Source organism: Somniosus microcephalus, chromosome 22, assembly GCF_052327205.1.
Source record: "Somniosus microcephalus isolate GS21.2 chromosome 22, FLI_Smic_1.0, whole genome shotgun sequence".
NCBI lineage: Eukaryota > Metazoa > Chordata > Chondrichthyes > Squaliformes > Somniosidae > Somniosus > Somniosus microcephalus.
This window is the reverse complement of record NC_141008.1, coordinates 18,902,915-18,915,603: the sequence shown is the minus strand read 5'-3', so window position 1 is coordinate 18,915,603 and position 12,689 is coordinate 18,902,915. Positions and strand designations below refer to the sequence as shown.

Genomic DNA, 12,689 nt, shown 5'->3' with positions numbered 1-12,689 from the left:
AGCCACCGGCTCTTTTTCCCCTCCTGTTTGACCCCTCCCTGCTGTTTCAGCCTCTTCCTTGCCTTAAGTTTGGACCCAGGAGCTGCCCTTTCTCCCTCCTTCTGCCCCTCACTAACCTTTCCCTTTCCACATGATGCCACCCCATCCCCGACTTCCATGTCTCTGTCCCCCTCTAATTCCTCACACTCAAGCTCTTCTGCAACCCCCTGTGCCTGCTCCCCGTCAGATACATAATCCTGCTCCCCGTCAGATACTTCACCTCCCATAGAGAGTTTTCCTGCTATCGCAGTTTCTCCCACTGTGCCGCCCCCTTCGACCACGTCTCCACCTCTGACCCTTGCACCTTGTTCCCTCACTCCATGGGACAATGACGCACCTAAATTGTTCCCTTCTGACGTCTCTATCTCGCCGATCCCATTCTGCTGTCCCTTTAAGGCTCCTGCCTCTTGCACCCTCTCCCCGCCCTGCCCCCTCCCGCTCACCAAAATACCCGACTCCCCGCCTCTCCCCGGAGCACTCACTTCCACCACACACCCCGCTCCTGCCTCCTCTCCCCCCGCAGACACCAGACTCCCCAGGGGGAGCCGAACTGCACTAAGGCTCGAGTCTGCACTCGACCCTCGCTGCCCGCTGCTGTCTTTGTTCCCCACCATAGCACTCACCGTGTTTTCCGCCATCTCCATCTCGATCTCCACTCCGCCATCCTCTGCCTTTTCCTGTGCTCCTTTTTCCTTCATTTTACCAGCTGTGTCCTCCGACTGCACCGCACCTCCGGCCGTTCCACACTCCTCTCCTGCTCCTTCTCCCATCTCCTCATCACTCATTTCGCTCCCTTCTGCCACACACTCACAGCGGGTGGGGCCTTTACGACACACCCCACAGCTCTCCGCCTTGCAGCTCCATGCGATATGTCCCGACTCACCGCAATTGTAACAATACAAATCAGGACAGTTTCTTACGAGATGGTCATGTCCCAGACAATAGTAACACACCTTTACTTGGTTATCGTGCAGCACACGAAAGTACTGTACTCCTTCCAGTGTCTCGAACTTCATACTGTACGGCAAAGACCTCACCCCCTCTGGGAACCGCACCTTTACATAACGGGTTCCGCCTGCTACCCGTGTTCCCGGATAGTACCTCCTCTTTATTTCGGAACAGATTTTAATGTCCCACGACTCCAACTTTTTGCTCAGCACTTCGTCCTCGATGTACACAGGCAAGTTCAAAAATGAAACCACCACCTCTCTGAATATAGCAGAGTCACCTCCAAGAATTGCTCCCCAACTTTCAGACTGAGCAGCAGTTTTTCCACCTCCTCACGGCCACTGACCGTCACCTCAAATCCCACATTTGGTTTTGGTCGGCAGGCAAAACAGCTTCCCTCACCACAGTCCTCATGAACTGCCTGGATTATATCCCAGGCTCGAATCTTCTTATCTTCACATTGCACCACCACCGTATTTTCTTTACCAAACCTCCTGAGGTCCCGGCCCAAATCTTTGGGCCTTTTTTTCCCCCTTCCCACCACAGTTTCTTCCCTAATAAAATTCCTCTCGGGAATATTGTCCTCTGAGGGGCCCGGCACTCCGGACCCCTCAGCAGCCATCTGGCTGTTTTTTGTGGGCCAAAAAGGCCCTAAAACCTGAAAACAACACCCCAAAACCCTCCACCAACTTTTTACAAAACTCCCTCCAACACCCAGCTGCAATTAGGCAACCAGTCACACCTGGCTCACTCCTAGCCCCTCCCACCTAGAGCGTGCTACCCACTGAGCCACAGCTGACCACAGTTACACTGTTAACTCTCACGATGTCCAACACATGAAAGGTTCACACGTTGGTAACTGCCATTTCCACAACAACCATCTCTGGCCCGGATGCTGTATGCATGTAGAGCGCCAGGCTGTGGAGTCAACGGAGGCACTCCAGCACCTCCTGGCTTCACAGCAACGATTACTGACCTATTTTTTTTTTTTTAAATGTACCTACAATTTGTTGGTGGCCGCAGAGGCCACTGAAGAATCCCGAGTGGAGCAGGCCCAACGCCTACTCTGCTGATCACCAACCGATTCCGGCGAGGGGGCCTAAAGCAGGTGTAAGGCCACTCATTTACATATGGTAACAGGGCTAACGCCTTTTTAAGGCGGCCACCCAGCACGCCTGCAAAACCGCCTTCATCAATATAGTGGCACCCGTAACGCAGGCCCAGATCGGGCATCGGACATTGTGTGGTGAGATTGCCCCCCCCCCCCCCCTTGTTTTCCACCCGGAAATCAGGCACAGTTTGTACCACACAATCTTACTCAACAATTTTCTCAGGTAATCACTAGGAAAGAATTACATGTGTTTTTTTTCATTTCCTACTAATGGAAACATTTCTGATTTATTGTTTAGGCAAAAAGATCGTCCATCTACTCCTTCTTCCCAAATATCAACCAACGTTGACAGTGCCAGAGGCAGCTCCAAGACCACCACAGCAGCTAGAACAGGGAGACAGAAGAGCAGGGCTGTGCCAGTACTTTCAAAGCCATGTTCTGCAGTTCAGGAGAACAAGCAGAGCATTGTGCCTATGATGGACCACAAGAAAGTGCCAATTCATCTTATTGTTCCTCAACAATCTGATAACAGGCTGAGCCGGACTTGGACTAATGCCCAGTTCGTTCAGTCCAAAGTGGACCAAAGCAACTCAAACGCGAACAAGCAAAGCACAAGTTCTTTTTCACAGACACACAAACCTACTTCAGAAATGACCTCCAGAATCTCCGGAGAATCAGCAAGGAGTCATTCGCCTGCACCTGGCCGACTGTGTAAGGTCTCAGACGTTCAAGATGCTGGTAAGAAATGCGAGAGGGGTCAAGTAACTCAGCGACCTCTCACCCCAGCCGGTACCTGGCAAGAAGGCTGTTGGCAAGAATCGAAATGTATCAGAAAACCATTAACTGATGGAGCAAAGAAATCGACTCAACAAAAAAGTCAGAATCGATCACGAACCCCAGACCCTTACAGCATAAATAACAACAACAATAAAGGGGTTAATAATGGCAGGAATGAGGCGTGTTTATTCACACCCCCACCCATTGATCCTACACAGGAGTCAGAACTATACAAAAGCCTTGAAGATGAAATTGTGTCCAATATGAAAGCTCTGGCGGTGGATTTAGATGAGGACAATTTGGAGGACAGTGGGCTCCATACATTGTCTTCAGTGTCCAGTTTGCCCGGTTCTTCAAAACAGAAGGAATTTAAAAGATTTGACCCTACGAGTTCTTCAAGGTATTCGGTTTCCTCTTTCCCAGGTGGAGCCAGTCATTTTGATAACATTAATAGACCTTACAGTTGTAGTAATGTGGCTTCACCCCATTCAATAAAAGTGACTCAGAATGGCAACAGTTTCATCACTGTTCTTGCTGAGATTGTTAGCGGAACACAGAAGCTCAATCGCGTGGACATTGAGAACTGGATAGCAAAGAGCCCTCCAGAAATGGTGTCACCTGATTCTAGTGCTAATCTACAGCCAGCAGTTTTGAGCTCCATGGAAACCAGCAGGCCGTTCCCCAGCAGAACTGAAGAACAAAGCGCAAGATCTACGAAGATTGGATCAACATCTGTTCAATGCAACCAACAGAACAATGATTTTAAGGGCACAGATCCGGGCAGTGTGAAGAGTCATACAACGACAGCTCAGAATGATATAAATGCTCTTGAGTTGAATTCCATATCCACAAATGAAGGATCTGATACCAATTCATCCTTTGAATGGCCAGATCCACCCTGCACTCTCCAGAAGCCCAGAGTTCAACAGGGAAGGCAAAAGAGGTCACTGAAAAAGCCAGAGAGAGTTCCTTCCATCTACAAGTTGAAGCTTCGGCCCAAAATACGTCCCAGGCAGGACAACAGACCTGAGAAGAAGCCATCGAAAATCCCAACTCCATTATCCTACAGACAGGCGGATAAAACATTAAAAGGCACGACAAAATCTGGAAGCGCCCACAAATCTCTCAAAGCCAACAGCAAGATTGTAAAATCTAAAGCTCAGGGAAAACAGCTCCCAACTTTGTACTTCACAAAACCTGAGGAAGATCTTGGATCAGGAGAAAACCTTTGGCCTCCTCGGCACAGTGTCTCATCAAGAGGCAGAATAGCAGTTCAACAATCCATCACAGAGGACACTGAGCAAAGAAAAGAAGAGGAAGAGTCCTGGGTTTAAAAGCTTAAAATAAAATCTCTATAACATCTCAACCTCAAGCAACTCTTCACTGGCCATCAATATTTTTCTATGGGTTGCTCTTTAGTTTAACACCAACATTTCAAATCCCAGTACTTGACTACACGACAGAAGAACAATACTGCAAAACCCACTTGTCACTTTGAAAGCAAACGAGTTTTCTAATTAAGTTAAATGTGGTGATAATTGCATAAAGCAAAGGTACAAGAAAACAAGAACCAAAACATTTGCATAAGAATTGCACTGTTTAATGCTAATTATACCTAATAGATCTGGGAGATGGCACAGATCTCAACCAGAATAAGGTAAAACATTTGACACACAGCCAGTGAGAGACATTTTGTGGGTCATAAATTGATGTATTTATTCATCTTTATTTTGTAACACGATCAGTTTAGAGAGACTCAATTATTGTGTTGCATTCCAAGAATAATTGTTTACAAATTTTGATTGCTTTTTATTTGTTTACAAATCATTTCACAAATGATTATGAGCTTAAAACGACGTCACTTGCTTTTTAGGAATGGCTGGAATTTGCTCAGTTTTTAAGCCTTGCCTCAGTAGACTATTTCTGATTTTTTTTTTATTCCCACTTTGTTCTGTTGAATATTAAATCCTCATTTAGCACCTGTTTTCATATCTCAATAAGAATCTGCTGGGCCCAGTGGGTCTACTGGTTCTTTGTCTGATACCTTGATCTCTAGTCCAGCCCTAACGTGTCACTAAGTGTAGACCAGGGCAAATAAAACGTTAGGATGCATAAGTGAATAACCTTAAAATTAGAGTTACATCTTTCAGGGGTGATGCCAGGAAGCACTTCTTCACACAAAGGGTAGTGGAAATCTGGAACTCTTCCCCCACAAAATGCTATTAAGGCGGCGGGGGGGGCAATTTGAAAATTTCACAACTGAGATTAATAGATTTTTTTTTTAGGCAAGAGTATTAAGGGATATGCTCAGCTCCCGAGAGACAGCGAGCGGGGGAGCGGCGGCGGCGGGCCGGAGCGGGAGCTGAGTTGAGGTGAGTCGGGCCAGGCCTGAGGCGCTAGGCCGCGCACGGGGGCTCCGGGTCACCGCGGCCGGGCTCTGAGTCCAACCCCTTCCCCGGGGTGTCTTCCTCTCTTCTCTATCCCCTTCCCTCACTCTCTCCTTCCTTCTCTGTCTCTCTCTCTCTCCTTCCCTCTCTCTCTCTCTCTCTCTCTCTCCTTCCCCCTCTCTCTCTCTCTCTCTCTCTCTTTTTCTCTCTCTCTCTCCTTCCCGCCCACACACGCCATGAAACGCCCCCCGTGACGCATCATACCGTGGTTCCCCCGTAGGATTGGTCAACCATCACATCCCTCAACACTAATGCGGCCCATCGATTGGTCCATCCACTCGTCAGTCACGCCGAAGAAGCTTTGTTAAAATGAGCGGATTTTGTCCGTTTTTTGTAAACTGTCCGAACAATTTTTGTCTGACCAAAAAATAAACATGCCTATGACACTCCCCTAATCATAAGCTTTCTTTTGATATAACATATGTGTAGGTACGCTCCATAACTTTTGAGTTTACCGCGCACATACACATAGACAGACAGACTCATTTATTTATATATAGATAGATAGATATCGTTGATGCACAGCCGCATTTATCAGGAGCCTCAGAGATTAAGCGGCCTTCAGTGTGATGTTTTATTATTAGTAGTAGTGGCTAGGGGAGAGCAGAGCAGGGGATTACTCGGCCTAATGGACAGCGTGAGTGCTGAGGGCCCTTACAGACATCACACACCTTTCTCCTCACATCTCACCCGTGCTGTCAATAGCAGAAAGCATTCAAACAGATATGATATGTGGTGAACAGGCTGCTCTTTTTTTTTTGTACGGCAACATTGCAGAAAATAAGTATTCCTAGTAATAAGGACCAGTTGTCTTTGCATTGTGTTGAGTTCTATCGTTATCAGTGCACTGACCCACCCCCGCCCCACTCTGGAGATTTTCAATTCTATGGTATTAAAATTTTAATAACAAGTTATTTTTGTTGCCGTGTCTTCGAGAATTTCTTTTGCAGTCTAATCTTTTATGGAAGAGGAATAGACAATCATAACTTTTTCAATAAAGAGATTTTTCATTTTAAACATCTGTGTGATTTAGTGTGGAATTTAACAAGCACTTCCTGTCAACTTTTCCATTACTATGTCTACATTTACAGTGGGCACTGCCTATGTAAACTTGGCACGCAGTACCGATGCCCTCCCACCAGTGGAGGTGCTGCAGCCTTTCAAAGATATTGCACTTAAAAGTGTCACACTCCAGGGCATCACATCTTAGACACCATATGTACATCAGCTGAAATGAGGACTTCCCTGTTAAATTATTAATTAAATATCCGATTGATGAAACGACTGAACCAAAAGCAGTTTGTTCATTTGGTAAGTAACAATGTAGAACGACTAAGCACCAGAAAACCGAGCAATCAAGTTACTCTTTTTTAAGGTTACCAACCCCGAACCGGCAAGTAGCAGGAAACCAATCATTCCAAAATATTTATGAAGTTCATTTCAGCCGCCATCTTGACATTTCCTTTGCTGAAAATGTTATCAGTAAAAGTAAATTATAGAAAAGGTGTCCTTCAAAAAATTAAACAATTCAGCATAAAATTGCTTGTTCTTACTGATACAGTTGCCTGCACGGTGTCATAAATCCCTGGAAAATGTTTTCTTGAAGAGGCTTACCGTGCTGTGAGGAGCCTGTGGCTCAATTTGGAGCACTTGGCTGGAGCTTTAATTGCTGGCTTGGGTTTTTGTACCCTTTTCATCCGAAATTGTGTTGGTTCCTCATGATGTGGCTGCAGTCCATGTCAATCATGGCAAGCTCTCCTCTCTTTATTTTGGCACAACCCACCACTTCTGCTGAGTTCTGACCCACGCACCTCCTGTCCTGCACATAGAAGCCCAACCTGACCTCGCGCCGTCTTCAGCGGCTCACACCAACCCTCTCCCGGTGCTTCACACGGTTGTAGTTTTACGTATCTTCACACTCTTGGAGAACAGTGTGAAGTAGTGAAAGGAAATTCAGGCTGATTAACAGTCTGACAGGCCGTGACGTGAACGCTCCTCCATGGCCATAACCATCGTCACACCAGCTGATAGGGTGGTTAGTCCCGTACAGTGGGAGAGTGTTACCAACTGACCGTGGTTTGACCATACGGTGAGGGAGGGCCACTCGGGTATCCCGCTGGATGTCAAGCCAGAATTCGGAGCCGGAGCTCTGGTCTCCACTCGCCAGGCTTGCCTGGAGCAAGGAGTGGGGTCTTGAACTCTGCACCTTCCGAGTCAGAAGCAGGAATGCTACCTCTAAGCCAAAGGCTCACTCTCACTTCATCTGGTGGTCTGCTCTGACCTGCCTGGAGTCATTCCCGGCCCTGCCAGACACCTGAAGGTGTTTCTGACTCCAACCTGCTCAAAGCTCTTTGCAGTCTAGTCTTCTCTGCCTGGGGTCATTCACAGCCCACTCCAACTTGACCTGCTCTGAGTCCTTCCCACTTAAGCCCTTCTTCATATGCGTTTTCTCATCAGCCTGGAATGTAGGAAACATAGGAACAGGAGTAGGCCATTGCGCCCCTCGAGCTTGTTCCGCCATTCAATTAAACCTGATCTTAACTTGTGATAAATCCATGTAGTGAAACCAGGAACTCGAAGAGGCGAGATATTAGAATTAGTCTGTGTACTTTAATAAACAACTGCATAACAAACATACAGGCCTGCATCCTTCCATTCCACACTCGCTGACCTTCCCTCCTTAACTAGTAGCAGCATTAGCTACAGCACCACCTGGTGGATAACCTTAATCATAACATCCCAGATTACTATATTCCTCCCCTCTTAAGATTTCAGTATGAATTTCTTAACAAACAACCATTCCTAAGGGTCACATAAGTCTCCATTCACTATGTTCAATACTTGATGAATCTAACAGGTCAGTACAAATCTCTCTGGTGGCTTGCGAGCCCTTTGTGAACGTCTAACAGTAAAGTCCCTGCTTGTTTGTGGTGAAGCCACCAGCTGCTCCTGAGCAGTGATCAGAGTATCTGACTCTGCAACGATGGTTTCCTCTTGACAAATGGGTTCCTGTGGAATTGTCTCTGTCCATGGCGGTGGCACCACAGATGCACTTGGATAACTGGGGCAAACCTGTCCACAGCCATTGCATCTGGAACCTCAATTTCAATTTCCCCTTGTCTGGTAAGTATCTGATCTACATGTCTGCGTACTACCCTACCATCTCCCAACATGACGTTGTATGATACTGGACCTGTCATTGAGTCTATGAAGCCAGGAATCCACTTTGGTCCATAACTGAAATTCCTGGTAAGGACCGCATCTCCTTCTCCAAAACTTCGGCTCTTTGTTCTTTTGTCATGGTTCTCTTTTTGTTTGTTTTGTCTGTTTTCCATTTTCCTTTTTAGGTCTGGGTGGACAAGGTCAAGAGTGGAGCGTAGTCTACTACCTAATAACATCTCAGCAGGAGAGAGTCCTGTGGTGGATTGAGGTGTTATTCTGTAGCTGAACAGAACCCGTGACACTTTGGCTGCTAAACTCCCTTCTGCACTTTTTTTAATCATCTCTTTAAATGTTTGTACGGCTCTCTCCGCAAGTCCATTTGAGGATGGATGATATGGAGCCGAGGTCACCTGCACTATGCCATTGTTTCTCATGAACTCTTTTGTCTCTGTACTCACAAAACAAGTGGCATTGTCACTTACCACGATCTCTGGTAGCCCTTGATTACTGAAGCTCTGACGCAGACAGTCTATAGTAGTAGTGGAGGAAGCAGAATTAACAGGATAAACATCCATCCATTTGGAATGTGCATCAATGATTATGAGGAACATCTTCCCCATGAATGGACCCGCATAATCTAAGTGCAATCTTCTCCATGGTTTATCCGGCCACTCCCAGGGATGGAGAGGAGCCGCTGCTGGTGCCTTCCTGTGTACCTGACAAGTGCTGCATGTCTTGACTAGATTTTCTATCTCCTCATCTAGCTTTGGCCACCACAAGTAACTCCTAGCCAAGGCTTTCATACGCGAGACCCCAGGATGACACTGATGTAGTTGCTCTAGGATAGGCTGTCGTGCTGGCTGTGGAATAATCACTCGTGCTCCCCATAACACGCAACCATCCTGCACACTCAGCTCTGTTTCCCTGACACTGTAGGGTGTGAAGTCAGTCCCTTCCGGATGTTGTGGCCATCCCCTCACCACATATTCTCGAACTCTAGACAGTACTGGATCTTTACTTGTCCATGTTCTTACTTGCTCTGCAGTCACAAGTGCCATGTCAGTGTCCTCCAACATCAAAACTCTGTCCTCTGGAGCTGCAAGGATAGGTGTGCCTGGCAGTGGAAGACGGCTCAAGGCATCTGCATTCCCATGGTACTTGCCCGCCTTGTAGACGATGACATACTCGTATGCCCTCAACGTCACTGCCCACCTCTGGATCTGGGGGTGACACCATCTGTGGAACTGCTTTCATTTCATTGAAAAGAGAGAGAAGCGGTTTATGATCGGTGCATATGGTGAACTTCCTGCCATATATGTACTTCTGGAACCTCTGTAACCCAAACATTACTGCTAACCCCTCTTTGTCTAACTGGGAATAGTTTTTTTCCACTGGTGTTAGAGTTTGAGACATAAACCCTATTGGTCTTTCAGTTCCATCTTCCATGCAGTGTGAAAGAACTGCCCCCACCCCGTAAGGTGAGGCATCACAAGAGAGAATGATGTCTTTCTCTTCATTGTAGTGAACCAGCACATCCGACAACAGCATCAGTTTCTTGGACTGTTCAAATGAAACCCCCTGCTCCTTTCCCCACTGCCACTGTGTCTCCTTGCGCAGTAGTTTGTGAAGAGGTGCTAACACTGTTGACCAATTTGGTAAAAACCTGTTATAATAGTTCAGCAGTCCCAGGTAAGCTTTTAACTCAGCCACATTGGTAGGAGCAGGGGCATCCTGCAGTGCTTGTACCTTCTCTTTGATTGGATGGAGCCCGGTGGCATCCACTCTGTGTCCCAGGAACACTGCCTCATTCCCCAGGAAAGTGCACTTACTCCTCTTGAGCCGTAACCCTGCCCTCTCCAATCTCTGTAATACCTCTCTCAGAGTGCTCAGATGGTCCTGGTCGGTTCTTCCCATCACCAGAATGTCATCCAGATAGATGGAAACATGTGGAATCCCTTGCAGTACACCTTCGATTGTCCTCTGGAAGGTAGCTGGACTAGATGAGACACCAAACGGCAAGCGGTTATATGTAAACAAGCCCTTGTGTGTATTTATGGTAACATACTTCTTCGATTCATCATCCAGTGTAATCTGCAAGCATGCTTGACTCATATCCAACTTTGTGAATTTCTTTCCTCCAGCCAGGTTTGCAAAGAGATCCTCTGTTTTGGGAATAGGATACTGCTCTAGTTTGGACACCCGATTGACCGTCAATTTATAATCTCCACAGAGTCTCACCGAATTGTCTGGTTTTAGAACAGGTACTATGGGAGCTGCCCATTCTGAACATTTCACTGGCTCCAGTAGTGCTCTCTCAATAGACGGTCAAGCTCACCCTCTACCTTTGGTTTCATGGCATAAGGCACAGGTCGTTGTTTAAAAAACCTTGGCGGTGCCTCCTTGTCTACATAAATCTTAGCTGGGGGCCATTAAATGTGCCAAATTCCTCCTTGAACACATTCTCATGTTCACTCAACACTTCTTGCAAAGTCAACTGTTTGCCCTCATCTATTTGATTTACTGCTCCCCAGTCTAATTTAAGTTCTTTTATCCAGCCCCGACCTAACAGGTTTGGTCTGGTACCCGATACTATAACTACAGGTAGCTGTTCCACTGTGACCCTGTGCTGCACAGTTACATTAGCTGCACCTAATGTCGCTACTCGTTCACCTGTATATGTTTTAAGATGCAGTGAGCAAGACTTTAACTCTGGAACTTTTGCACGGTTCCACAATTTTGAGTACTCTGCCCTGTTCATTATGGTTACACCGCACCCTGTATCAACTTCAAAGTTCACCTTAAAGTCATTTACTGTCAGTTGCAATGTGATAGGAGCCACTTTTGTAATGTTCTCTAACATGCTATACATTATGAACATGTCCTCTTCTTCCTCAGCTTCCCCGCTGATGTGGTGTGCTCCATGTTTTTTCACTTCTCTTCCTTGGTTTTGCTTTCCTCCCCCTTTTGGTTTGGATTCCTCCACAGGTGATTTTGCCCTGCATGCTCGTTTTATGTGTCCTTGTTTCCCACACTTGTGGCACTTTTCCTCCAGAAACCGGCATTCACTCACCAGGTGATTGCCCTTGCATCTATAACATGCCTTCACATGCTCACGTTGTGGTTTCTGATGCATGTTTAACTTGTGCACAATAACCTGACCTGCAACTTGCTTAGCATTAGCCCTGTCTGAACCCTGTATTTCTTTTACATCTCGGTTCACTGTCTCTATGGCTTGAGCAAGTTCCAATGTTTTTTCATAAGTAAGCCCAGTCTCGGATAATAATCTACGCTGCATTCGGTCATCCATTATTCCGCAAACTAGCCTATCTCTCAGCATTTCCTTCAGGTTGTTCCCATAATTGCAATCTTGTGCTAATTTACGCAACACCGCTACATAGTCCATTACACTCTCTTCCTCCTTTCTGCTCCTTGAATTAAACTTGAACCGCTGTACAATCTCACTAGGCTTAGGGTTGAAATGTTCTTTTAGCAAGGCCACTAATTCAACAATTGATTTGTCTCCAGGCTTTTCAGGACTGAGCAGATTCTTCATCAAACTGTAGGTTTGGCTTCCCACTGAACTATGCAGAATGGCTTTCCTTTTTCCGGCATCGTTTATTTCATTTGCTTCGAAGAAATAACCCAACACTTCACAGTGTTCCTCCCAGGTTTGTGCTTGAATATCAAAAGCGGAGACCATTCCTACCGCGGCAGCCATGCTCTCGTCCAATTGGTAGCTAACTTTAGCTCGTGAGTTTGTTTTTTAAAAGTCCCGCCAGACTTCTCTTTATTCAGTGTCCTTTTACCTCATCCATGTAGTGAAACAAGGAACTCGAAGAGGTGAGATATTAGAATTAGTCAGTGTACTTTATTAAACAACTGCGTAACAAACATACAGGCTTGCATCCTTCCATTCCACACTCGCTGACCTTCCCTCCTTAACTAGTAGCAGCACTAGCTACAGCACCACCTGGTGGATAACCTTAATCATAACATCCCAGATTACTATATAACTCTATTTACCTGCCTTGGTTCCACATCGCTTACCTAACAAAAATCTAGCAATCTCAGTTTTGAAATTTTCAACTGACCCCCACCCCCGGCCTCAACAGCTTTTTGGGGGAGTGAATTCCAGATTTCCACCACCCTTTGTGTGAAGAGGTGCTTCCTGACATCACCCCTGAATGGCCTGGCTCTAATTTTAA

At 46.4% G+C, this 12,689-nt stretch overlaps 1 protein-coding gene across 1 annotated transcript in view; it reads left to right on the top strand.

Annotated features, from left to right (window-relative positions):
* Positions 1-6,234, top strand: part of gas2l2 (growth arrest specific 2 like 2) — a 62,014-nt gene extending 55,780 nt beyond the window's left edge. The window contains exon 6 of the mRNA XM_085964239.1: positions 2,397-6,234. Within this exon, the coding sequence (XP_085820365.1) occupies positions 2,397-4,209 (1,813 nt within the window). The 3' untranslated portion in view covers positions 4,210-6,234. The remainder of the gene's footprint in view (positions 1-2,396) is intronic.
* The last annotated feature ends 6,455 nt before the right edge of the window (positions 6,235-12,689 follow it).